We start from the raw sequence: 26,693 nt of genomic DNA on the forward strand, positions 1-26,693 counted from the left end.
AGTCAGGAGTCCAGTTCCCCAGAAAACACAGACACTCAAAAAGCAAAACAGCTCAGAAGCTCACAGGCAGCTCGCTCCAGGCTGTGGCAGGCGCTCTTAGGGAGGGCCTGGGGCCTTCTGCAGCAGGGCTGGCCAGGGAAGGAGACTGATGGTCATTTCTCCACCTAAGTTCTCCAGGGAAAGGCAGCCCAAAGACAGGACTGAGACCCTCAGAAAGAAGAGCAGGGAACTGGGCACAGAGAAAGGCAAGCAGAGGCAGGGGCGCCAGGGGCCATGGCACCTGGTTCCTGGGGGTGGGCCTCCCACTCGGACAGCCGCCCAACCTCACTCAGGGTCAACTCCTTCTTCCCTAGGCCCATCCCTTCCTTTCTATTCCCCAGTCCTCCCATCACATCTTCCCACAGTGTGACCATCACAGGTTTTCCTTCCTCCACGATAGACTAAATGACACTTCCTAAAACCTCCACTCAAGAAAATAATGTCAGATACGTCTTCTGCTGAAACATCCGCTCCCCTTTGTTTGCAGGATCGAGCAACGAACTCTGCTACCACTGAGCCCTAACCTGGCCCAGGTGGGAGGCCCGGCTGCTCTCCCTAGCCTGTGGGCGGCTGCTTCCGCAACAACACCACATCACCTGTTGAGGAGGCACCTGATCCTCACGACCCTCTTATTTTCTCTCCTCAGATCCAAGACTCCTGACAGCAAGGAATTTACTCATCCCTTATTTGAGCTTCCCTGCAGTGTCTACCATTCCTACAGACGTGGTAGGCACTTAAAGTTGTGGAATAAATTCAGGATTATTATTTCAGTGTTAATTTCCTAAGCCCTGAAAAGTGATTCAGACACTCCAACTCTCATGTAAATATAATATTTACTATGTGTCAGGCATTGCAAAAATCATACTTTGTTTAATCCTCAAAAAAATCTCTATGCAGGGACGTTTGCCCATTTTACAGATGGACAAACTGAGAATCTGCCTAGGGCTCCCCAAGTCCCCCAGTCCATGTATAATCACTATGCCACACACTGTCCCACACATGGCACCACTTCCACAAACTCCCTTGCAACAGCCTGGGCTCTTATCTCACCCTTGGTCCTTGGGCACAGCTGGGGTACTCGTAAGAGGGTAAACGGAGGCAATGAGGATGCTCTCAAGGAAGAATACCCCCGATCACCCTCAGCGGCGTGAGTTCTCTTCTGTGTGTGCTGGCACTGTGTCATTGTCTTCTAAAATGGCACTTTCAAATACGATTTAGTGCTTCCGCGTGGTACAAGGCCCTCAGCTCGGTGAACAGGAATTCTCCCAGGCTATGCAGCACAGGTGCAGCCTGAGACAGTGGAAATTTCCCTCCTGCCCACCCCAAACACCCAGGGCCCTAATCACGGCTTAATTTTCTCTCAGTGGGTTTGGTTCCAAGTCTTACAGAAAAATTCAAGGTCTGTCCCTAATCGGTGAGGTCACACCACAAAGGTCACAGCATGAGGTGTCGTCGTGTGGCCAACAGACTCCAGTGGGTGCAAGGGGTGGGGCAGTCCACACAGGACCTCCCAGGAATAAAATGGGAGCATGTGACTCTCAACCATTCCAAAGCTCCTGCCACAATCGCTTCCAGTGTGTAATAAAACAAACATTAACATACCCCACACTGGACATAAACATTTTAAATATTGCAGCTAGCAGAATTTTAGAACTGGGGCAGAAGGCATTCTGGAAATCATTGAGACATTCATGGTGGAGAGGACTCCGCGTCCACAGAGGTCAGGTCTCTTTTCAAAGTCACAAACCCACCTGGCAGAACCACAATTCAGCACCAGGTTAGCTAACAGCAAACCCTGGGTAATTAATTCTCCCTTTGAAAGCTTACAGGTACCTTCACAGACAAACCACCCGGGCTTTTGGGTATTTCTGAATTCTGTATTCTGGTGCACTGGTTTCTTAAGTCTGTCATGCTTGCAACGTGCATCAGTAATCTCAGAGGGCAACAGAAACCCTTTGAAAACCTCGCTGAGAGCGAATCATGACAGCAGCACACCAGAGCAGAGGGAAGCGGGGAGCCACGATTATCATTTCTATGATAAATGAATGCCCCACACGGGAGCTCTTCCTGAGCTGGGACAAAGTGAGAAAGTGAATGCAAGACAGGAAAACAACAGGAGGTCTTCACTTGGAGGAGCCCAAAGTGTGTTCTTTGGAAAACAGAATAAACGCCCCTTCGGGCTCCCACCACGTCGCCCAGAATGCAGCAAAGCTTGTCCCCTTAGCACCCAGATGAAGACGCATGAAACCTACAGGAACGTGCCCACTGATAACCTGTGTTGTGAGTCAGTATTGGCACCAGGTCCTCCCAGGGGCACACCAGATGCATGGCACCTCCCTCTTTGTGGTCAGGGCGCGTCCTCAAATCCCTTATAACACTCAGACGGATTCGGTGGTTCCAGCAGGCCACATATTTAAGTGAGCTCCTGCCTTCTGACTTTACCAAGGACCAAATGCCAAATGGGGTTGAGTCTGGGGAGGCTCCCCTGCCCAACCTTCTTCCTAACATGTCAGACCATGGCGCCTTGTTTAGGGTCTGCCCTCGGCTCTGAACAGGACACTCCACGACAGGCCCTCCCTGTCCTGGTCTCCTCGGTCCCCTTCCCAGGAGCTGGGACGTCCAAGTGGTAGGCACGCAGAGCACACATGGAAGGTGGCCACTGCCTAACCGTCAAGGGAACACCACGCAGGTCAGTCAAGTGTCTGAACACCAAATGGGTTAAGAAAACTTGCAATCTGCGAAGTAGTATTTTCACGTAGCCACATGACTTTACTCAGCCAATTCAGCAGGAATGGAAGGATGAACCACGCGTGGAGCAGTAACCATCAGGCACAGGGCAGACGTGGCACACAGGGATCCCAGTCGAGCGGCGTCTTAGCCCACCTACAGGTGAGGAGACCAGCGCAGGGCCGAGGGACTCACCCCCGGTGCCATTATTCTGGAACATTTGGATCTCTGAGTCCCATGAAGCAGCAGGCTCCACTAACAACACCATTACATGACCAATCTCTGCGATGCAAGTGCTGAATCACTTTTATATAATTCAGCAATTATCTTTTCAGGGGTTCCCTTAGATAACGTTAGTCCAAAAGTCCTGTGGAAATGAGCTTTGCCTGATAACCTCACTTAACCGGAGAGTAGTCTTCCTGCTTCCTCACCACCCGAACGAATTACTCACCGAAAGGCCTGGGCTTTGCTAGACTATTAGACACCACCAGGCAGGAGCCGGGTGGCTTTACAGGATACATTTTCATTCCCACAACTTAGATTCTGATGGCATCTGTTACTCTCTGGAAGAAAGCCAGAGTTTCTGAGTAAAACGTCTCAGCCCTAACAATGTGGACATTATTATTCCAAAAAGCCAACTGAGAAATGAACAAGATCTTACGGTAATGACTAGAACTGGGAAACAAGAATCTTCTTCGGCACAGCAGGAAGAAATTTTTTATTAAGATTATGAGAATCAGAGATGTGAACACGCCTGTAATAAGTTTAAAATAAATGACAGGATGGCCACCATTTCGATGAGGTTTCTTAATACTGAACACATCCAAGTCATTCTTGCTAAACATCTGGGCTCACAGTGTACTTCCACGCTAAAATGTATTCATCAATGTTGGGTCATGAGATGGCCGGACTGACCCAACCTCTTTTAGGTTCACTGGTTAATGAAAGGTCCAAATTGGCTCTCAGAGAACTCCAGTGAAATTGCTTTTCTCCTCTCTGGCTTTGCTTTTTGATGAGTAGAATCTGGGGGAGCAAACACTTGGCGTAACTATCACTACTATTCTTTATTATGTTAAGATAACAATTACAGCACAGTGCCTGTCTCAGCCCAAGGGGTATTCCTCTGGGTGGCCGGCTCTACAGACTCTGTCAGGCAGCCTTGCTCCAGTCTCTGCTTCCGACTGTCAAATGCACTCCTGCGACTTACGAATCTCGTTATGATCATTTAACAAACCTCTCTGACCACAAGGTACCTTCAAAGAGCTCACGGAAAATGGAATTAAAAGTTCGTTTTGTTGTAAAAAAATTGAAACCTATGCTTAGTATTTTTCATAATTTGTACTCCTATGAGCTTTTAAAAGTACCCTTGTGTATAGCAGACACTGTTCTGTGCTCCTGGAGTACTCTAGGGAATAAAAGGAACTAACATCTTGGCATTGATTTTATCTTTTCTAATGGACTGTCCGTTTCAGATCTCTCATCTGAACTCTAGGCCCATGGACTCAGCTTCTTACTGGGCCTATGTCCAGGCAGACCTCATTTCACTGTGTTGTGTTTTATCTGCTTTCACAAATTGAAGGTTTCTGGCAACCTTGCATTGAGAAGGTCTACAGGTGTCATTTTCCCAGGAGGCAGCTCACTTAGTGTCTCTGTGTCGCCTTTGGGAAATCTGCACAAACACGTTATCGCATCTGTTAGGGTGATCTGGGATCAGTGATCTTTGGTGTTACTACTGTGACAGTGTTGGGGAGCCATGAAGCACACCTATATGAGAATATGAGAGAGAACTTAAGTACTGTGTGCGTTTCCCAGCTTCTGTTCCACTCCAGGGGTCTTCCCACTTCTTGAACACAACAATATTGAAAACAGTTCAGTTAATAACCTTATAACGGTCTGTAAGTACTCGAGTGAAAGGAAAAGTTGCATGGCTGTCACTTCAATCAAAGGCTAGAAATGATCAAGCTTAGTGAGGAAGGCTTGCTGAAAGCCAGGGCAGGGCAAAAGCCAGGCCTCCTGTACCAATTAGCCAACTTGTAAATGCAAAGGGCAGGTTCTTAAAGGCCATGAACAGTGTTTCTCCAGTGAACACACAAATGATAAGAAGGTGAACAGCCTTACTGCTGATGTGGAGAAAGCCCTAGTGGGCCAGACAGAAGATCAAACCAGTCACAGCATTGCCTTAGAGTGAACCCTAATTCAGAGGGAGGCCCCACCTCCCTTCAATTCTATGAAGGCAGAGAGAGGAGAAGCGGCTGCAAAAGGACAGTGAGCTAGCCGAGGGAGGTTCATGGGGCTCAAGGAGAGAAGCCGGCTCCGAGACCCAGAAGGGCAAGGTGACGCAGCAGGTGCAGCCGTGGAAGCTGCCTCAGGCTCTCAGGAGATGCAGCTGAGATCACTGATGAAGGTGGCTCCGCAGCCTTCAAGGGGAAGAGACTTTCATAGCTGGAGAGGAGAAGTCAGTGCCTGGCTCCACAGCACAGGCAGGCTTTCTCGTTAGGGGCTGATGCTGCTGGACTCTGAGCCCAGCCCTACCTCATCTGCCATTCTCAGAGTGTGAGGGCCCTTCGGAACAATCCGAAATCCACTCTGCCTGTGCTCTATAAACGGAACCACAAACCTGGGTGGCAGCGCATCTGCTCACAACATGGTTGACTGCATATTTTTAGCCCACTGTCAAGACCTACTGCTCAGAAAAAAAAAGATTCTTTTCAAAGTATTACTGCTCACTGACAATGCACCTGGTCTCCTCTGAACTCTGTAAGAGATGTACAATGAGATCAGTGTTGTTTCCATGCCTGCTAACACAACATGCATTCTGCAGCCCACAGATCAAGGTGAGATTTTGACTTTCAAATCTTGTTATGTAAGAAATACATTTTGCAAGGCTATAGCTGCTGTAGATAATGATTCCTCTCATGGACATGAGCGAAGCGAACCAAAAATCTTCCGGAAAAGATTTCCCATGCTAGATGCGTTCACTGCACATTCTATGCTTCATAGCAGGAGGTTAAAGTATCAGCATTAACAGAAGTTTGCAAGAAATCGATTCCCACCCTCCTGGATGACTGGGGGCAGTTCAAAGATCTCAGGGGAGGAAGCCACTAGAGATATGGTAGAAACAGCAAGCGAACTAGAATGGGAAGCAGGGCCCGAGAATGTGACTTATTTGCTGCAATTTCATGATCAAAGTTGAGTGGGTGAAGAATTGCTTCTTGTGGATGAACAGAGAAAGTGGTTTCCGGAGATGGAATCCACTGCTGGTGAAGAAGCTGTGGACACTGCTGAAATGACAACAAAGGATCTAGGATGTTCCGTTAACCTGGGTGATACAGCAGCAGCAACACTTAAGAGCATGAACTCCAGTTTTGAAAGCAATTCTGTGGATAAAATGCTGTCAAACAGCATGGCATGCTAGAGAAACGTTTTGTGAAGGGAGGCGTGAATCCACTGTTGCCTTACTTTAAGAAATTTTCACAGCCACTCAACCTTCAGCACCCACCACCCAGACCAGTCAACAGACATTAAATGGAAGCAAGATCCTCCACCAGCAGAGACTAGGACCTGCTGAAGGCTTAGAGGATCGTTAGCATTTTTAGCAATAAAGTATTTTAATCAAGCTGTGTACGCTGTGCAGACACAATGCTATTGCACATGTACTAGGCTACAGCAGAGTAACGTAACAATCACTGGCGTGGGCACTGGAGAACCAGAGAGTTGTGTTTCTCCCTTTAAATGAGAGCCTTCATTAACTGTGGTCTGGAAAAGAACCCACAACGTGTGCGAGGTATGCCGGTACTTGGACTCTAGAAGCCAAACTGAGATAAGACTGTCTCAGCTGACTCCTGTGGAGCTCTGACCACTTCCTCACTGCTCACCTCCTGCAGCCCTAACTGCGCTGTCTGAGGCCAGAAATCAAAACTGCCTGCCCCTAGTCTTCACGAAAACCTCTGCCTTGATTTTTCACATCCATCATTTCTTCCGATTTCAGCTCCCAGTGGCTTTTCCTGAGTGTTGGTTCTCATTATTACTGCGGATCAACCGAATTGTTCTGTTCCCCGCTGCCCCCCGCTGGGATGGTGCCCTTGAGTCCATTTCTTGCACTGCTGGGGACCACCTCTCTAAAGCCGAAGACCCTGCCTCTTTCACCGACCACCTCCGCTGTCAGGCCCGAAAGCTTCCCAGCGCGCGAGGCCTTTGTGATCTGGCTTTTGGTTGCTAGTTTAACAGCCTGTACCCTAAACCTCCTTACTCTTTCTCCAGACTTAACCCTCTGTCCCCTCTACCTGCTGCAGCTGCATTTAGCTGGCTCACCCCCAGCACCGAGAATGGCCTCCAGGAAGCCCTGCCTCCACAGGCCCTCCAACATGGCCCGGGCTGTCACCACTCCTTCATTTTATTTCTTTGTCTCGTTTATTTCATCAAAGAATCCCAAGAGAACATAAACTATCTACCTCAACATTACAATTTTTTAAAAATAGATTTTCACTTTATTTGAAAAGCAGAGACAGAGAGAAAGCCAAGAGTGAGAGAGGTCTTCCCTCTGCTGAATCATTCCCCAAATGCCTATAGCAGCCAGGATTGGCCAGGCTGGAGCCAGGAGCCTAGCATTCCACCTGGATCCCCCAGGCAGGTGGCAGGGGCCCAAGGACGTGAGCTGTCAGCTGTTGCCTCCCAAGATGTGCATTAGCAGGAAGCCAGAATCAAGCCTGCAACCAGGACTCAAATCCCAGCGCTGTGATATGCGATGCAGGCATCTGCGGCCCATCCACCCCACCTTTGAACACATGGGCCCAGCCCAGGGCCTGGAACACAGTCGGACTCAGCCTGTGCTTGCTGAATGAACAAACCTTTACCAGATGCAACCTAACTTCCTAGTCTGCATTGAACCGTGCGCTGCCACACAGTGCAGAGACCGGCATTCTAATCCCTAGGAACGGCAGAGGAGCCTCTCTGACAACTCAGGCTCCACCCAGTTCTTCACCAAGAGAAGGCACAGGTGAAGGCAAAGTCACGGGCACTGGTTCCAGAAGAATCTGTGTCTGGGCCCTGGATCTAGTACTTTCATACTGAGCACCCTGGATGAGTGACATATTTCTCTGGGCCTCAGTTTACCTGAAATGGGTATAATTAAAGACAGCACACAAAAGCTGTAACATATATCCCATTCTTCCTTCCCTTTCTTTGGGTCACATGTTCCCCTCATGATATACCCTCTGCCTGGACCATATTACCCTCCATCCCTTCCGTCAAATCCTCCTGGGTCCTAAGACTCAGCCCTCCTGGGAGTCTGCACAAGTGCGCCTGGTGTCTGCAGCCAGAAACAGCTGTCCTGCCCCCACTGTGCCTGCAGCACCTTGCTGAGTGCCTGCCACGTGCTGGGCACAGGGTAGGTGGGGGAAGACGGCAGAGAGCAAAGCAGCGGAGTAAGGGCCCCCGTGGAGTCAGGTTGCAATGGTGAAGGGTGAAGAATAAACAACGGTAAGAGAAAAAACACAAGTTGAGATGAACATAAATGCTAAAGAAAAGAAGGGGTGATCGGCCGGTGCCGCGGCTCAATAGGCTAATCCTCCGCCCTGCAGCGCCGGCACACTGGGTTCTAGTCCTGGTCGGGGCGCCAGATTCTGTCCCGGTTGCCCCTCTTCCAGGCCAGTTCTCTGCTGTGGCCTGGGAGTGCAGTGGAGGATGGCCCAAGTGCTTGGGCCCTGCACCCCATGGGAGACCAGGAGAAGCACCTGGCTCTTGGCTTCGGATCAGCACGGTGCGCTGGCTGCAGCGCACCGGCCGCAGCAGCCATTGGAGGGTGAACCAACAGCAAAAGGAAGACCTTTCTCTCTGTCTCTCTCTCTCTTACTGTCTACTCTGCCTGTCAAAAAAATAAAAAATAAATAAAAAATAAAAAAAGAAGGGGTGACAGGGCATAAAGTAACTGGAACGGGGAGGGGGCATCAGGGAAGACCCAGGGCACACTGTCAGCAAGCAAGTGAAAAGGCTCTGACCTGGGGAACATGCTATTTACCTAGATGTGCTCAACACCTGTTATATACATGTATGGAAATATCAGGCGGTACCCTCAAAATATGCGCAGTTACATGCAATGATTAAATGTCGGTCTAAAAACATTTCGAAGTTCGGATCTTGCACAAAGCAGCACAGAAGGGTTTTAGAGCAGACGTACAGATGTGGGATTCACGGCAAGACTCTTCTGGTTGCCCAGAGCTGCTGAGCGCGTTCTGTCACTCACCAGGATTCTGAGTGGCAGCACAGCTGCTGCTGTCACCATCCTTGCCGTGACACTGTGGCTCAGTGAGGGCCGTGACGGCATTTTATTCTTGTTCTTATCAGGGTCTCTGGCACAGCAGACCCCAGCAAGTGCACGTGAAACATGCCACAGCCCCTTCTTGCCTGCGGTTGTGAGGACTGTGATTGGAATACTTCTAATCCTTGTAGGAAGCGCACAGTTGCCAACCAGTTCTGAACGAGTTCTTGTTTTCCTATTTGAATTCCGCTCAGGCCTTCCTGCCATTGTAAGTTTGTCATCTGACTTCCTGTCTCCTAGCCAGGCCTCCTCCCTCCCTATGGACTCAGTTTTCAGTCCTTCTGTAAGCCCATGTGCACTGCGTAGAGTGCTGGTTACAGCTGGCCTTGTCAGTTCTCAATGGACCTGCAGCTTCTGGCTTTATGCATTTTGCAGGATGCAAAACTAACAAACATCTACTGGCCACATGCATGTGCCAGGTAAGTTATGGACACACCACCCTTCTGCACAGGGGAGCCACTGGGAGCAAGTTCCCAATAGTCTCTTAGCCTCAGTTCCTCCATGTGTAGAATGGGATCATAATAACAGCATCTGTCCCCAAGGTTATCAGGCGGCTTTGAAAGAGATCAGGCACAGCACTAGGCACACAGTCAGCTCTGACCCAAGGTCGGTCACACGAGTGGCAGCGGTGCTGGTGTGCAAGATGTACCGAGTCCTTAACACAACTCTGCAAGGAAAATGTGGTCACATCCAGGCCAAATACAGAGCTGGCATGCAGAGGGACGGTTGGGGCAAGTGTAGAATTTCCTGGGTGCCAAATTACCTACTGACCCAAGTCCTCCAAATGACCCCTTGCCCTATGCTCCTGCAGTCTTATCTGCCCAGTCACCCTGTGGGACCCCCACCGTGTCTCCGTCCCCTGACCCAGCAAGCGAAGGCCTAAAGCCTGGCTCTGCAAGAGGCCTTCAAGGTTCTGGCCCAGTTCAGCCAGCGTCTACTCTGTGACCCGAAACTGTACATGATGCATGTTTTATCAAGGGATACGCTGAGGAGCAGAAGGATAATAAGGTGAGCAATCTTGGAAACTCTAAGAACTCCAGCAGCAGATTCTCAGGTCTAAGGTTTATTCCTTTATACCGAGCTTCTCCTTAAACACCGACGAGAAAACAAATGCTGTGTGACACACATTTCACAATTACAGCTCTAGGGTCACGCTGGTTCTTCCCTCCCACCCACACTCCCGCCCCCTTCCTCTTCCCTCTAACTCTCACTCCTAAAAAAGCGACATTACCATTGAGGTGCAATGACTTTGATAGCCCTTGTCTGGACTGTCGAAGAACAGTTTTTGTTCTTGTTTTTTAAATTTTTTTTATTTTTATGTTTATTTTGTTTTTCTCTCTTTTCTTTTCCTTCCTCATACAAAGTGCTGAACTCTTTACCTAGAATAGAGTTAATTTTCTGTGTATAAAGTTAAGTGAAAATAGATCTTAATAAAAAACAAGACTGGGAATAGGAGAGGAAAGAGGAAGCAAGGTAGGAGTGTGGGTGGGAGGGCAGGTATGGTGGGAAGAATTACTATGTTCCTAAGCTGTATTTATGAAATGCATGCAAATAAATTTTTAAAAATGCTATGTTCGGCTTCTTGAACTCTGCAGACGATCACCAGATCACCACAGATCCAGTCTGCAGGAATCCAGTAGATCACTGAGGACTTCAGAGCCTCTTCCTCCAGGCGTCCTCATCCCACTTACACGCATGAAAACCATGTAGCCAGTATTTGGTCAAATCCTTTTATCCTCACTTCCAGGACTGAGGTCTAACAGGCTAAAAAGAGAATGAGAAACACTTGAACATGCGTGCAAAAGCCGTGGTAATTCATGGGTCTTACATGTGAATACGAAATAGGAAATGAGAATAATGCAGAGGGCAGAACCCACACTGAGAGTGAAACGCAGGGCGGAGAACGGAACAGGACCCCCTTCAACTAAGGACACCTATCTTGCCTAGCAGCGGGAAACGGCGGAGCAGCCCCTTGAACGTGAACGCCGATTACTTAATTGCATGTTCTCAGCTGCAAAGACCCTCTTTGGCTCGCCTTGAAATGTAAACACTTTGAAAAGTGTCTTATTAAGCTCTGAAGCCTTTAAAATAGGTTTGAGTTAAAACTTGAGCAGTTATATAATTGGCTTCATTAGATCCAATTACGCAATTAGTGTAAATTAGAAATAATAGAATCAGAACACATAATTTCACAATTATGACACACAACAATAATGCAGAAATTAAGTTGGCAGGTGGGGCTAAGGTGGGTGGGGTGCACATAAATCAAAGCAGCCTCTGTGTTTTTTTATGAGCACAAAAATCTTCTCCTTCCACGGTCACTGCCCCAAAACACAGCTCAACAAAACACGACTGGTTTTGAATTCGAGACTCAGAGAACAACATCTGGAAAACTGTTAGCTCTGTTCCCCCTTTACACAGCTGAAGTAATGGGTGACTGTATTTCATTTCTAGCACATGGAAAGGATGAGCCCTCTTTCAGAGGTCTTAACAGCCTATTAAAAGGAAAGACTCATTGCTAAGGCAAGCTGGGCTGAACAACTCACCAATGCACCCAGTGGCCCCTGCCCCGTGCTGGGAGAGCGCTGTAGGGCCTATCCCAGGGGTGGGGAGGCGCTGGCTGGACAGGTGTAGTGAGAAGGACCACATAGGGGTTACAGCGCCTGTCTTTCAAGTCAGCCACCCCATTTCAAACACTGCACCCATTCCGGCTGGATCAGCTGACATCAGCCTTCCTACTTCTGATTTTAAAAGAGGCACAAAGACAGCATTTGGCTAACGGGAAATTCGTGTTCCAATCTCGGCAGCTATTTTGGTCCGTCTATCTGTAAATGACGTCCAACTACTAGAAAGTTCAGAAAAAAAACACTGATTTATTATTTCACTGGATCTTTTATTTATTCATTCCATAATGTTTTGAGTTTCCTGGGGGGAAGAGAGGATTTTTTATTTATTCTTAGCCATCAAACCAGCAGCACAGCTACCAGTGTTTCAGGCCACAGCACAAGGTCTATGGAATTGCGTTTCAGGCATATTACAGATATTACCAGCCCTGGTGCTGTGCAGAACGGAGAGCTACCTCAGACCTGCTTGTGATCATCAGGAAGCTTGCAATTATCTGTTGTGTGGAGACAATTCTCATGTTAACCGAACTATGACTTAAATGGTCTTCCTGGCATCACTGTGATATCAGGAAACAGTTGTTAGTCAAGATTTTAAAAAGCAGAAATGCTTAACAGTGGGATGCAGTAAAGAGAGGAAGTGGTCCCCCGAATCTCTGGTCACAGGGGGGACAGTGACCAGTGGGGTCCCAGGAGTAACCCAGGCCATCAGACACGCCAGGTACCTGCTCCAACATGGCTCTCACTGTCCATCAAATGAGTAGTAAGTATCCCCCAGAGATCCCTAACATAGCTCAGCAAATGAACGCTGAACACCCGAAAATGTCCCCAAAACGTCAGAGAAGCATCTAAAAGCCTTGGACGCTTTCTTTTCTAATGATGTCAATTTTTTGTGTTCCCCTCGATCACCATCGTTTGGATAATGGGAGAAGCGAAGGGGCTTGGTGACGCCTGAAGCCACTGCTATTGCCGGAGGATTTGTCCTCTCTACCCGCTCCTCCAGTTTACTGGATTCGCTTTCATTATTTTTACTTTCCCTGATGGTCCTTCCTTCCCCTTCCCCTTCTCATTTTCTGTTCCTGATCCCAGCACAATGTTCTTATCAAAAGCGAGCGCTTGCTTGTCACAAGAAGATACATTCCCCAAACGCCTTGATGTACTCACATCTCCCCTGACCACATCCCACAGGTGCTCTCTGTAATTCAATATTCAGGCACTGGCTGTTTAAACCGCACGGTCTAGACTTGGAAGGCAGGGGCAAGAGGTTTTTATGTTTCAGTTGAAACTCCAGACTCCTGAATCTACCACTGGATGGATGCAGAGGCACAAACAGGGTTCCTAAGATTCTAACTCTTGGAAACAATATATGGCTTTATTGACGATGTTTTTAAAGGATCTCAGCATAAACGTTCTTTATTGATATGGTGATAAAAGCATAAAGCACTGGAAGAGAAAGCATAACCAGAGGGAGAAATATCCCCTAAACCTGCTCTAGCCTGATTTTTCCCATTTCACCAAAAGGTAGAGACATTTTCTGAGGGCACCAGGGTGCAAGGCAGACTTTCTTAAACAGTGGGGCAGAATTCAGACGAGTTATTTTGTAAACAATTATGAGGACCTTCCTCATTTGCTTTTGCATTGACCCTTACGGGTAAAAGCTACATCATTTATGAATTTTAAACTTCCTCCAAAGCCCTGTTGAAAAATAAATATCTAAATTAACTTAGAAAATACATTTTTAAAACAATTTTAAGACACTTATTTGAGAGACAAAGTTGGGGGGCAGGGGAGCACACGAGCACACACTCCCATCTGCTGGTTTATTCCACAAAAGCTTGACCTTAATGGGACTAGGTAAGGGCAAAGACAGAAGCCAGAACGCAGCTGAGGTCTCCTAAGTGGATGGCAGAAGCAAAATCACTCGAGCCATCTCTGCTGTCTCCCAGGCTCTGCAGTGACAGGAAGCTGGAGTCCAGAGCCCGAGCTGGGGATCAAACTTGCTAACTCCTAGGCCAAACGCCTGCCCCAGATAAACCTACTTGTAAAAAAGATTTATTCAGGCTGCCGCCGCAGCTCACCAGGCTAATCCTCCGCTTTGCAGCGCCAGCACACCGGGTTCTAGTCCCGGTCGGGGCACCGGATTCTGTCCCGGTTGCTCCTCTTCCAGTCTAGCTCTCTGCTGTGGCCCGGGAGTGCAGTGGAGGATGGCCCAAGTGCTTGGGCCCTGCACCCGCATGGGAGACCAGTAGAAACACCTGGCTCCTGGTTTCGGATCAGCGCGATGCGCCGGCCGCAGCCTGCCGGCCGCAGCAGCCACTGAGGGGTGAACCAACGGAAAAAGGAAGACCTTTCTCTCTGTCTCTCTCACTGTCTAACTCTGCCTATCAAAAAAATAAAAAATAAAAGATTTATTTGTTTATTTGAAAGGCAGAGTGACAGAGAGGGAGGGAGGGAGAGAGACAGAGACAGTGAGAGATTTCCCATTTGGTGGGTCACTTCCCAAATGCCTGCAACAGTTAGGGTTAGGCCAGGCTGAAGCCAGCAGCCAGGAAATCCACCTGGGTCTCCCAGGTGTACTTGGACCATCAGCCATCACCTTCCCAGGAGTATCAGCAGCAAACTGGATGAGAAGTGGAGCAGTGGGGACGAGAGCTGGTGCTCCTCTATGGGCTGTGGACACCCCAGGCAGTGGTTTATCTTCCTGTGCCACGGTGCCCGCCCCCGCCCCCACCCGAAGAAACCTACTTTCAAGGAGCAAAATAAGAGTGGTGGGGAAATGTCTGGAAGGTTTCCTACCACACTGTTAAGAGTAGTTACGTCTGGCATGGAGAAAGACACACACACACACACGCACGCACACGTCATCTTTGAAATGAACTGCTAATGGGCTTCAACTTTCTGTGTTCCTCAACCTCTCTCTCTAGAAGGATCAGGACTACAAGGATGTCATCTCCATAGAGTCTGGAGTGAACAGATTTTCTGATCTGGGCTTATCAGCTACAGATCTTTAGATTTTCAAAGGCCACTTACATACATGAACAATCTTCCATGCAAACACCCTTCTGCTTCCAGCACACCTAGCCTATCACTGCCCTTCCTTCTCCTGGCCGTGAACACGTGGGAACAGAGTCTGTCCTTCAGCATGTGCACTGCCCGGATGAGAATGGAGACGTCCTGGGTACTCAGACACTCGAGTACAAGCGCATGACACAACGTGAACGTGGAAGGCGGTGGACGTCGTCACGGCAGCCCTCTTCTGGAGGAGGCGCTCGGTGACCTCGGCGTCACAGAACCCACAGGCACTGGCCTGGCCCTTGCTCCTGGCCTCTATGCAGCAGCTGAGGCTGCTGGACTCTGGCAACGACAGCTCCTCTCAGCTCTGACTCACTGCACTTCCTGGTCCTCCTTGTGCCTCCTCTATTTCCTCTTTTCTGCTTACTTTATTTGTCCTTCGTTATCTAAACGGGGGATCCCCCAGGCTCTGCTTTGGACTTTCTCTTCTTCTTCTCTCTTTACACATTCTCCCTCCTCCCAGCTCCCCTAATCTGATGGCTCCCGTGGACAGTCTCTGTGCAAGTCCTGGTGAGACTGTCACTGGCCAAGTCCCTCCGCCATCACCAAGTACTTGCACGCAGCAGCTCACTGGGCTCATACCGCTCACGAGGGATGCAGCAGCTTCTTCACTCTAGGGGAGGAGGCGGGGGCTGAGGCAGCTTCCAGGGCACAGCCATGACATCCAAGACACACCGCTGACACCCAAGACTCACTCCGATATCCCACAACCACCCAGCAAATAAATGGCAGTGCCACCACTCTGTTCTCAGGTCCCAACTGCTGGCCCCCAGTCTCCCTTCAGAACCACAACTCCTGTTCTGACAGCTTCTCCTCCTAACAAGGGCATTTTGCTGAACACACACACCGCTTTCTCCCAGCGAGGAGGCCCACAGGCTCTGGCGTCCACCTCTCCTACCCCTCCCCATGCTCTCCCCTTAATCTCATCTCTGGCCCATCAGCATCTCTGACTTCACCTTTGCCCTGGCCAAGCACGCCACACACCACGGCCCGACCACTGTCCTAGGTGCTCTCTGACACGACCTCCAATAGCTCCCCCTTACTGAGGAAATACGTCCAAATGCTTCCATTTGTTAATTGGAAGTCCAGTCGGTTTTCCATGTCCTGTCTCTCCCAGCTCCTTTGTAAGTGACTGTACCAATGACACTGGACAACTGACCCCACCCCATGAGTGCCCCATTAATGCATTTGTTCCAACTGTTCCCTCTTAGGGGAACTCAGCCTTACACAGCAGACTCCTCTGCACAAATCCTCTGCTGTCTGCTGTGTTTCACCCTCTCCTCCCACACACACCCACACACAATGCCTCCCACTCCCTTCCAGGTGGACGTCACACTCCAGCCTTCGCGGAGTCTCACGTGGACTATTCTTGGGGAACTTGGCAGAGTCTACAACGGGACTTCAAAAAGTTCATGGAAAATTCACATTATCTTTTAATTCTCTTCTTCCAGGAACTTTCGGAAGCACACACACACATTTTGTTTGTTATTTCCCCCCTCTCTTACTAACCCCAACTTCCTTTTTGAAGGGGGAATGCATCAGACTCCTAGTCTCTGAAATCTTTTAGTTCAAGTGACCAATAGGAGCCGACCAGATACTGCTCAAATCTACTCAAATGTTGACAACACAGAGTGATGCAGAGTCAACTCTTCCAATGGCGCCCTTCACATCTGCAGCAGGAGCAAAGCACAGGGGATCAGAAATGTACAAATGCTGACGCAGAATGCATCTCCTTAAAATGGTTACCTCTTTCCTGATTTAGAAGGGAGAAGGCAGTAAGGCAAAAGTGGAGAGAGAGAAACAGGATTAGGTCCTGTCCACTGTTGATAGAAGAATGCAGAAAAAAACAACTTATAACAGTAGTAAAAAAAGGCATGAAAAACAATGAGGTATAAAAATTCAATTTACATGTAGCTCTCCTGCGACCCACAGACACTGACAGGCAAGGGAAATGGTTATTACATCAGCTTCTCCTTGTTAACATGCTGCTCTCTGCACTTGTTCACTGGTTGTCCCCTGCACTGGAGTGGGCTTTCCCAAGCACATGCTGAACTCCTGGGGAAGGCTGTGCAGCCATGCTTACCAGTGTCACCCCGAGGACCAAGCACGTAGGAGGATCACGAGTCCTCCAAGGTCTCTTTCCCAGGTAGCAAACACAATTTTGTTGGGATATTTTCAAGAAAAAAAATTCTATATGTACCTATGTTTATTATAAGAATACCAGAATTTAAACTGGATACAATGATACTCACTAAATGTGTATCAGGATGCATTAAAGTTATTTAAATGTCTGTAAGACAGAAGGAACGCTGAATCACAGAGAACCTCCTTCTGTTATTCTTTTGTTGGTTTTAATTAAAGCAAAAGTATAATTTGGAGACAGAGAAAGAGAAAGCTCTCACTTGTTGGGTATACTCCCAGATATCTGCAATAGCAGCTTGGGAGTCAGGAGCTCAATCCAGTTCTCCTACATGGGTTGCATGAACCCAACCCTCGGAAGAGGAGCAGGCGGGACTTGAACTGGTGCCCATAAGGGATGCTGGTGCTGCAGGCTGGGGCTTTAATCCCACTGAGCCACAGCGCCGGCTCCCCAGTTCCACTCCTGATTGCAGCTCCCTGATACTGCACACCCTAAGAGGCAGCAGATGATGGCTCAAGTTCTTGGCTCCCTGTCACTCACATGGGACCCTGTACTGAATTCCCAGATCCTGACTTCAACTGGCCTGGCCTCAGCTGTTGCAGGCATTTACAGAGGCAACACTGCCTATCAGTCGGTCTATCTCTGTCTCTGACTCTCTCAACTTTTTTTTTTTTTTTGAAAGCAGAAAAGATTTCCTTTAAAAAAGTTACCAAAAACTGACAGATACAAGTTTTACGTTTTAGGAGGCGGGTAGGTAGGGTAGGTGGAAGCAGCCGAATGCGACCCCGTGCAGGCGGAAACCCTGGGACTCACCACGATCATCTGGGCCACGTAACTCTCAGGTCCCGTGTACTCTGTCGGGTCTTTGACCTTCACCAGGACGATGAAGTACAGGTAGTGCCACATGTTGTGTTCGGACTTAATGTGCTCCTCAAATGAGACAGTTTTATTGTCAAACTTGTCCCTCTCGAGTCCTGCAAAACACAGGAAACACAGAATACGTGACTTGCCATTTAATCAGCACTTACTACTTAGCACAAAGACACAGCATAATCATTATTGTGAAAAAAATGCTTTCTGTGAGAGTGTGCTAATTTAAAATGTTGTAATTAAGAATAAGCTGGTACACAAGACCCCAGGAAAATAAAAGGCCACAGTTTATAAATTCCTTCCCAACACACATTTATTCTTCTCTCTAGGATCCTTGGAAATTTACAGCCGTATTATAGATGTAAAATGCATAGGTAATTTAAAATATAGCCATATCAAAACTGTCCAATTAAACTGGACCACAAGTCTAAGAAAAAAGGTAAAAATGACTGTACAAGAAAAAGCCTACTTGGCAATCATGACAGAACAGAGAAATCATTTTCTCCAGCGCGAGGGTTACAGAAGACAGATGAGAGAGCCAGCTCTTCAAAACCACTTGTCATCAGTGTAACGTATGCACTGCAGGCACTGGGGTCTCTCACTCTGCTCCAGTCTTCCAGGCTGCTCTGGCCCAAGCATTTCGGGAAGAGGAGGGTCTTTGCAGCTTCTTCCAAGGCACATTTTCAGCCTCTGGAAAGATACTGCAGAGACGAGCGGTGGAGAAGATGCTTTGCCGTCAGTGCTGAAGAGTGGATGAAAGGGAATGAGCAGAGATGAAGAGAAACCTCTCTGGAAACAAGAATTCGATGGCCAAGTGAAACGGGAGGCTGGGATGCAACGTAGCCTTGCAGTTCAGATGTTGGAGAAGAAACCAGGACACTGAATTTCAATCCTGGCTACTCTTTCCCTGAGAATGTTTTAAAAGGGCATTCAGGTCTGGAGAAGACCCTTCAAAGAATAAGGTTCAAAGCAGAATAAATTTAAAAAATATGTGCTTAATAAAGGGGTGACCTTTTAACTCCCATTATTGGATGTCTTTATGGAAAATACCATAAAGTTCAGCTGGCCGATGGTTGTGTGCCTCATCTTATTTGACCTATCATCAGCTCCACATGCCCCAAATAAACTATCCTCTTCCCCAAGCCTGCTCCACCCACAGGCCTCCTCTTCTGGTTCTGTGGCGACTCCAGTCTGCCAGTTCTTCAAGCCAAAAGCCTAGGAGTCATCCTTGAATCTTCTCTGGCTCTCCCACATCACATCCAATCCACACTGAAAGGCCTCCAGCACCCAAAATCTGTCCTAAATCTGACCACTTCTCACTGCCTCCGTGTCCTGAGCCATTATCACCTGCAAGTGCCCCCCACCCCTCTGTCTCCACTGTCACCCTACTCATCCCATCTCAACAAAGCAGCCACCGAGATGTGATGAGGTCTCTCCCCTGCAATGCATCCTCAGCTTAGGGTACAGGTCAAGTTCTTAGAATGACTTACAAGTACTACTGCCAGATGGAATACAGAATGCCCAGCTAAGTTTGTGTTTCACATAATCAATGAATACACTTGTTAGCAAAAGGGTATTGCATGCAGTATTTAACTCTTTTGTGGCTTCCTAGCCACACAAATCTCATCCCCTTCTTTGCTGGCTCCATGCAACCACACTGCCCCACTGCTGTTCCCTGGACACAGATTGCTGATTCAGGGCCTCTGCACTGGTTGTCCTGCTGGTCGCCAAACTCTACCTGATACTTTCTGACTCTTCACCTTCTAGTTCAGCAGAACCCTTACCTCCTTAATGCAGCTGAACTTGGTCGCCCCATTTAACACTATAACCAGTTCTTTGCCTTTTGTCGATACTCTTCAGCAAATGGTTTGACAGTTCCGCAAAACATTAAACATGGAGCTAGCCTATGCCACTCCTAGGTTCACACCCAAGAGAAATAAAAAGACCTGTGCATGGATGTTCATAGCTGCATTTTTCATAATCGCTCAAAGCGGAAACACCCCATTTCCATCAATGGGTGGAAGGATAAACAGTCTAGGGTACATCCATATAATGGAGTATTTTTCTTTTATGAAAAGCAATGATGCACTGATAGATGCTATCACGTGAATCTTCAAAACATCAGTCACAAAAGGCTATATATTTTGATCCCAATCAAAGCCACTGGGATAGAAAGGAGACCAGTGGTTGCCTGGGCTTAGGAGCACAGAAGGGTTGGGGAGCAGCTAACAGCAAAAGGATGTACGGGGTTTCTTTATGTATGTCTAGCTAAAGGATGTATGGGGTTTCTTTATGTATGTCCAGCTAAAGGATGTACGGGGTTTCTTTATGTATGTCCAGCTAAAGGATGTACGGGGTTTCTTTGGAGGCAGTGACAATGTTCTCAAGCTGAGTATGGTGAGGAATACACCACTCTGAATATAGTGAAAACCAGATGAGTCAGCAGTAAGGTGTATGGATTATATCCCAATAGAGGTGTGTGCGTGTGTATGTGTGTGTGTGTGTGAGAGAGAGAGAGAGAGGGAGAGAGAGGGAGAGAGAGAGAATGAATCAAGGAGATTTTCCCAGAACTGAACTGAAACATCCAGCGATTGCAAGGAGCTATAAAAACGATGTTTCTACTGTCAATTAATTGGTAATGCGATAGAAGAAACAGCTTGTGTTATATTCTCAAGGGGTACAGGATATCCAGGAAGTATAAAGGAGGGGAAAGTGGTACATTTGCAAAGGTTTCAAAGGGCTGTAAAGTTTGTTTTTTTTTTTTCTTAGAGAGAAAGGTCTTCCTTCCGTTGGTTCACCCCCAAAATGGCCGCTACGGCCGGCGTGCTGCGCTGATCCGAAGCCAAGAGCCAGGTGCCTCCTCGTGGTCTCCCATGCGGGTGCAGGGCCTAAGCACCTGGGCCATCCTCCACTGCCTTCCCGGGCCACAGCAGAGAGCTGGACTGGAAGAGGAGCAACCAGGACAGAATCCAGTGCCCCGACTGGGACTAGAACCTGGGGTGCCGGTGCCACAGGTGGAGGATTAGCCCAGTGAGCTGTGGCACCAGCCAGACAGGGGTGTAAAGTTTTAAAAACTTGACCCTGGAACACGATTATAGCAAGTGGAGAAAAGGTAAATGGTAATAAAAGGTATTTAATTTTACTGAGCATCTATCTACGCTGATAACCATACAGACGTCTAAATATGCTGTTATAATTAAAGCGGTTCATTACGGTGAGAAAATAGTGAAAACGATTTAGTAAGTTGCTCAGCTTAACACCTCTCATTAGGGGAAGGCTCACTCAGGAGTTAAACATTTATTTGCCACGTGGACAGAAGAGATGGCGTGGCGCGGACTGGGGGACATCAGTTCTCTGACGAGGCTGAGTGGCAGCATCTGGAAATGAAGACGGTGCTGTATGTGTGGTGCAAACCACAAAGAGCTTCAGACACAGGCGTTCAGCACCTGCACTGTACCCTGAAGGCTTCCGGGAGGAGGCAGAGTGTTCAGAGCTGCCTGGGTGCAGGATTCGGAGGAAGATTGTGGGGAAGGAGGTCGGGGTGGGGGGGCGGACAGCAAGGGAAACGTCACGGCTGTCTCTCGTGGTCACAGCTTCTTGTTCTCTAAGCTGTGCTGTCCCACCGTCCTGCTGATGATTTCTCAACCCTTCTCCCCAGAACGACCTCGCTCCTCAACTTCAGTTTCTATTTGCAAATGTCTACTGGATAAATCCACCTGGCTATCTTACAGGCAAAGCAAACTGAACTCATTAAACGCTTGCTTCTTTAGCCCTTCTTCCCCTTTGTGAATGAACTCACGGTGGGCGGGGGAACTGGAAATGATGTTCCACCACCTTCCAGCACACCAAGGCCTCGGAGTCTTTGTGCCTCCATCTGCTACTTGTTTTTTGTTTTTTTCCTGTCTCTGTAGGTATTCCCTCTTCCAGCTTCCGTTCAAGCGCTGCCACCACTGAACCCCAAAGACACACCAGTTGGGCCGTCCTCACTGTCCCAGCAACACTTTACTAAGAAAATGTGTCTGTCTCTGTCTCAGCCTCTGCTGCTTTACTGTCTGATGAATTTTTGGATTACCAGTACCTGGCTCAGTGTCTGGAAAACAGTAGGCATTCAACTGAAGTTGGCAAGAATAACTGAGTAAGTGAAGGAGAGAGTCTGAAAAGGGATTGTGGAATGCAAGTTTGCGAGGGCTTAGATTTAGGGAGTGGGAGGCATCAAGCATGGCTGAATGCCCGGGCTTATCCTAATGTCACCACAGCAGGACATCCTACCTTTATGATCGGACTGCTAACCTATCAGCAATTTTTTCTCTTCTGTGTTGTTCTGTCACCTCTGGTCTATCAACAGCCCCTTCTCTTTGGAGTTCCAATCTCTGGTAATTCAAAGTCAATGATTAATACACATACAAGAGCTAATCTGTTTCTGTGCTGGCTGCTTCCGCCCTGTCTTTTACTAATGACCAGCCTATCCTGATTGCCTTCTGGATTGCTAGTAATTGTTTTCCAAGTCATCTGGATTCTCCAACAGCTGGCCATTGCCTCCAACGCTGGTGAAGTTCCAACTGCTGCCACTGCCTGTCACAGGATCCACCGTCGCTTGTCCTAACATGGGTAGCCCTAAGGTGCACACCTGGAGCCAACTCTGCTGTAAAGATGCTGCCCTCTGCTACTTGATATCACAACTTAACACTCAACTCTTCTCTTCCAAGAACCATTTCTAGATTACCCACAGCTACTTTATAGTCTACTAGTCCAACTCCCAGATATTGCAATTGTCTAAATCATTCTTGTAATTACATCTGAAAACATATACGATGCATAGCTGATCTAACATGTGGCCAGAGGTTCCAGGAACGAGTACATATCAAGATAGTCATCATCACAACACTTCCCACGTGTCTGCTGAAGGCCCTATAAGGGAGGAGAGCAGACAGTGTGCACCTTTGTGCTACCAAGGTCACAGGGATTAGCTGCCCAAGTGCCTGGGACCAATTCTCAAGGTCTAAAAAAATTTCTAACTTATTTTAAATGTTCATACCGAATCTTCTCTGCTTTACAATATCATATTTTCTTTAGTATAAAATACTGTTAAATTAAGCTTAAATTACCTAGATGGTCATCTAGAAGTTTGCATAAACATGAAGGTTATGGAGAACAGACCAGGCTGATCTAACATCCTGGGGCTCCTGATACGTCACCCTACGTCCCTGTAGACACATACATCTCACAGAAATAATGCTCGGTGTGTGACAAAATTTGAAACAACTTCAGCTTCCTGTCTGCCATGTACACCAACTTGCTACTTCTGGTTTCACCTTGCTTTTGTAGGTTATAAGCCACAGAAGTACAGAGATAATGCTAAACTGGGGCTGACTTATTGCATAGTTAGTCATTAAGCAAATATTCATAAATGATCCTCAATACACATAAAGAAATATAAAATGGATAAGAGATGGACCTGTAGTTCTTAAAGAAGAGAAATTAACATGTGTTGAGGGCTGACTCTTAGTTTAGCATTGTGCTAGAGAGTTTCACACACATGACTTCATTCATACTCACTATAATGCTAAAACATGGCACTATGTTACACATTTTCCAGACGAGGAAACAGCAGCTCAGAATGATAAGTTCACAGAGCTAAGCTCCCAGAGCCGGGATGTGGAACCATCGCAGAACCATTTCTATCTGACTGTAAAGATCATATACTTTTTATAATACTCATGTGCCCGCACACAGCATTCAGCAGAAGTGACAGGACAACAATATGTGTAACCCCATCTAACTGTGACAGAAGAACTGTAGGAGCACACATGCTTACTCTGGTTGCTAAGACCAGATAAGGCCTCATGGAACAACAGCATCGTAGCTGGGTATGTGCACACGTGTACACGAGAGAGAATATGCAGTTCAGTAGCTCTGTCATTTGTGGTTGTTGAAATGGTTTCCCACAACTGAGAGCACACAGAGATCCAGGAAGTTAAAGGTGAGTAATGCAGTTGGACTGGAGCTTGAGCTACAACTGGGAGAAAGAATGGATAAAAGCATGAGCGAAAAAGAAGGGGCCAGACTGTGGGGCACCTTATATGCCAGTAAAACCCAGAGTTTCAGCGTTCAAGACTACGCTATTACTGATGGTTTTTTGAGTAAGGAAATGATGGATTCAAAGTGGAAAAATGAGCTTGCAGCACTAAGCAGGGTGCTTGGGGGTATGAGCCAGGGTGAGCTGGAAAAACACCAGATTTGACTGTGGGGAAACGTGCAAGGATGCACGTGTGAACGCCAAAGCAGATTCACCAGCACGTGGTAGCTAGTGCACCTGGAAGAGGAAGCAGGAGATGCTAAAAGTGACAGTGAGTCTCCCAGCCCAGATCACCAAAGGCACACTGGCATACTGAGAAGAGCAACCAGGAACTCAGCACAAGGAGCTAAGCTGGAGGAAAGCGATGGAAAGACGTGGTGCATTGGTTTCAGACATGGTGACTGGCTGCTGGGAAGACGCGCCCATGCAGCTGTCCAGGGAACAACTGAACACAGGAGGAGCCTGGCGGGCGGGGGCTGCACCGAGGATGCATGTTTGACACTCATCCACAGAAAGAGGGTATTAAGGGGAGGGCAAGGGGTAGATGACAAAGTCGAAACCTCTTATTTAGGGGCCTGGGGAGAAGCAGAAAGCCGGGATGGACCTGGAGAAAAAGCAATTAGAGGCAGGAGAAGTGAGCAGGAATTAACAGCAATGCCTGAGAAGAGCATTGAAATTTGGTGCTGAGAGTCACCGGGATACTTTAAGGAATTTATAGGATGTAGGTTGTTAAGTAACTGTGAAAATCCAAAGAGAATTTTGTCCATGAAGACAGAGAGGAGCAGGAATCTTGCTCTTCATGTTTGCTCTTGCTGTTGTTAGAACACAGAAGGTAGAATCACATCTTCAGATGTGGCTTCCGCTGCTCTGACCCATTCTTCCCATGAGAGGCTTTCTCAGGGGTGGTGCCCCCAACAGGACAGCTGCGAAGTTCATGCAGGAAGCAGTGGCAAAGGAAGACCAGGAGACACACGTGAGGGTTTCCAAGGCAGCACCTTTCCTCGGCTGTGGAACTCACCCTTCCGTGCAGTAACTCTGCCCCCCAGCACTAGACCCCTGCACCTGGATGGGTCCCCAGGCTTGTTTGTCCTTGAGTTGGGACCTTGACTATGACGCCATCATTTCAGGAGAATAATACAGCTTAGTGGATTTTACATTTAGTTAAAGCCGAGTTCAGATCCAGGCTCTACTGATTATGAACTGATGTTGAAGAGATCCGAATCTCTGCTTCCATGGTTGTAATATGCCTGCTACATAGTCTTTGTTTTTCAGAATAAAATTGGCAGAGAAACTATAGGTGAAAATTCAGACGTGAAGTACTCAGTACATCATCATCTTTTATTTTGCGTGCATGCTGCTGCTAAGAGAATGGATACAGCCTCAGAAGAGGTGGCATTCATAAGGATCAAGGACACGGAGGAAGGGAAGGACCATCCTTGGGAAGGCTGAGGGATCTGTTACAAAGAGATAAAAAGGAGGCACCACACACAAATTCACTGGGAAGAATAGAAGTGTTGATATTTCACATAGACAAGAATTTGAAAGAGTATACAGGGGTGGCCCCTTTTCCCCAAAAGATAGGAGGTATGTTTATCATCGGAGGCATCAGAAGTGTTCTCCAGCCTCTGGGCATACTTCTCCCTCCCCAAGCCCCTAGACGATTGTACAACATCTTCTGTGGTCACATCTCAGTCTTCCTTTCCCCCATCCAACCCGGGTCTAAAAGCTGAGACCAGGGCCAGCGCCGCGGCTCACTAGGCTAATCCTCCGCCTTGCGGCGCCGGCACACCGGGTTCTAGTCCCGGTCGGGGCACCGGATTCTGTCCTGGTTGCCCCTCTTCCAGGCCAGCTCTCTGCTGTTGCCCGGGAGTGCAGTGGAGGATGGCCCAAGTACTTGGGCCCTGCACCCCATGGGAGACCAGGAGAAGTACCTGGCTCCTGCCATCGGATCAGCGTGGTGCACTGGCCGCAACGCGCTGGCTGCGGCGGCCATTGGAGGGTGAACCAACAATAAAGGAAGACCTTTCTCTCTGTTTCTCTCTGTCTACTCTGCCTGTCAATAAAAAAAAAAAAAAAAAAGCTGAGACCCTTCCTTCCCACTGCTTCCCTCTAGCAGACTCCTCCTGCACACAGACCACACAGCGCCATCTCTTCCGCGTCTCGTCACGGATGCTTCCTAAGCAGGAAATCTGAAGGCTCTTTCCAACCACGTTGATGACCTTCTCTGCTTTCCCTGAGCTGATAACTAAGTTCTCTCTCCCACGGCGTCTCCCTGCCTCCCTGGCGCCACACATTCGCGGCTTTCTGCACACCACTGTGACTTGGTACTCTCAGCTTTTTGGTGCACATTCCTTTTCCTCTCTTAACTCTTCCAAGCCGGTGCTTCCCACTCGTCTTAGGTCTGCTTACCAAAGGCTGCACTTCGTCCTGCACATCCGGAGAGGACAGTGACCCATGAAAGAAATCTAAGCAGGAGAGTGCAAGGTCCAGCCCAGAAGCGCTGCTCTGCACTCCCCACAGGACCACCACAAACAGGATCTCCCGATTCCTGTCCTCCGTTCAGGCTCTTTCTGCAGGGCTCAGACTCATACACTGACCTGTGCCTACCAGCTTCCTCTGAGATGCTCTGTAACACCTCAAAGTCAGTACTGCTTAAGTTAAATCAGCACATTTCTAATTCGTTCTCTTCTCCACCTGTTCCCAAACTCAGTCTCCCACACAGGAACTCAAGCTACCTCTCAGGTGCATCTGAACCACCAAGATGTAAACACTCTATCTCCTGAATACTTCCTGACCCTGGCTTCACTTTTTAACTGCACGGCCACTTTGGTC

The 26,693-nt window shown here is 48.1% G+C and overlaps 1 protein-coding gene across 3 annotated transcripts in view; it reads right to left on the reverse strand.

Annotated features, from left to right (window-relative positions):
* Positions 1–26,693, reverse strand: part of ITPR2 (inositol 1,4,5-trisphosphate receptor type 2) — a 536,564-nt gene that overhangs the window by 34,236 nt on the left and 475,635 nt on the right. For all 3 annotated transcript variants that reach the window (XM_089304708.1, XM_051850872.3, XM_051850873.3), the window contains one exon: positions 17,729–17,889. In XM_089304708.1, the coding sequence (XP_089160834.1) occupies positions 17,729–17,889 (161 nt within the window). The remainder of the gene's footprint in view (positions 1–17,728; positions 17,890–26,693) is intronic.

The sequence above is a fragment of the Oryctolagus cuniculus genome, chromosome 9, assembly GCF_051225735.1.
Source record: "Oryctolagus cuniculus isolate XC-2025 breed Fujian yellow rabbit chromosome 9, ASM5122573v1, whole genome shotgun sequence".
In the NCBI taxonomy this organism is placed as follows: domain Eukaryota; kingdom Metazoa; phylum Chordata; class Mammalia; order Lagomorpha; family Leporidae; genus Oryctolagus; species Oryctolagus cuniculus.